Source organism: Morus notabilis, unplaced genomic scaffold (genome assembly GCF_000414095.1).
Source record: "Morus notabilis unplaced genomic scaffold, ASM41409v2 Scaffold9835, whole genome shotgun sequence".
NCBI classification, from domain to species: domain Eukaryota; kingdom Viridiplantae; phylum Streptophyta; class Magnoliopsida; order Rosales; family Moraceae; genus Morus; species Morus notabilis.
In genome coordinates, this window is record NW_010359656.1 from 1 (window position 1) to 1,051 (window position 1,051).

A 1,051-nucleotide genomic window follows, 5' to 3' on the forward strand; every position below is an offset into this window, starting at 1 on the left:
TAAAATCGAGGCCAATTAAGCATCTTGAACTTGCGGATTCACAGCACAGGCCTCGAATTTCACTAATTTCTGTAATTTTTCTCAGTAGCCAAACAGAAAAGGGAAAATTTTAAAAAGCTGGCACCTTTTGGGACTGGACAGTGATGCCGAAGGAGGGGTCGAGGGAAGCGGCAACGGCGGCCTCGGCGGAGTCCTTGGAGCGGAAGGCGATGCAGCCGACGCCGTCGCGGTCGATGCGGATGCGGGAGATGGAGCCGTAGATCTCGAACCGCGATTTCAGGTCCAGCACCGAGCAGTCCGGAGCCAGTCCCATCACCACCAACGCCGGCGGCGGCGGCGGCTTGGCGATCGGCTTGTCTACCACCTCCTCTTCCGGCGCCGGAGGGTGGGGCCGATGCCTTTTCGCGGCGTAGGCCGGGACGTGGCGGGAAGAGTTGTAGGGTTTATCTCGCTTCCGACTCATTTTTTATTTAAAGAAATTGGATACCTTTAAAAAAAAAAAAGAGAGAGATATTTGATTGGAAGTTTTTGCTAGAAAGATATTTGATTGGAAGTTGGAAGTGAACTGAAGTGTTTGGAAATCGCGGTGTAAATAAAAAAAAGAGTGGAACGCCAACGACGAAGCACTTGGAAGCAGATTTTTCTATAAACGGTTTACTTCTGGACCTCTGGTTTGATGAATTGTTTTTCTCCGTTCATATCCGTTCATATGATTTATAATTTTTTACGCTATTTTTTCTTAAAAAAAAAATTCACGTAAAACAATAATAATTTTAAATTATAATTCTAAATTTATGAATTAAATATTTTTTAAATTAGATAATTTGTACATTTGGCCTATCAACTTACATGATTTTGATAACTTGCCCAGTAAATTTCCCATTTTGATAATTTAGCCCCTTAACTTAAAAATTTATTGTAATCTGCACCATTTACTAATTTTGTTATGATTTTTTGTCAAATTTAAGGAACTGAGAAATTTATGTTATGATTTGAATTAAGATGTAAACATTTTCGTTTAAAGTGTTTTTTCATTACTAATTTAACACAA

General features: G+C 40.2%; 1 protein-coding gene across 1 annotated transcript; it reads right to left on the reverse strand.

Moving 5' to 3' along the window:
- Positions 1 to 124: 124 nt before the first annotated feature.
- Positions 125 to 666, reverse strand: LOC21383902 (uncharacterized protein At1g27050; the record flags this gene model as incomplete). The annotated part of the gene is made up of 1 exon (XM_010094970.2): positions 125 to 666. A coding segment is annotated over exon 1 (339 nt), but the record flags the coding sequence as incomplete, so codon positions are not given.
- Positions 667 to 1,051: the final 385 nt, after the last annotated feature.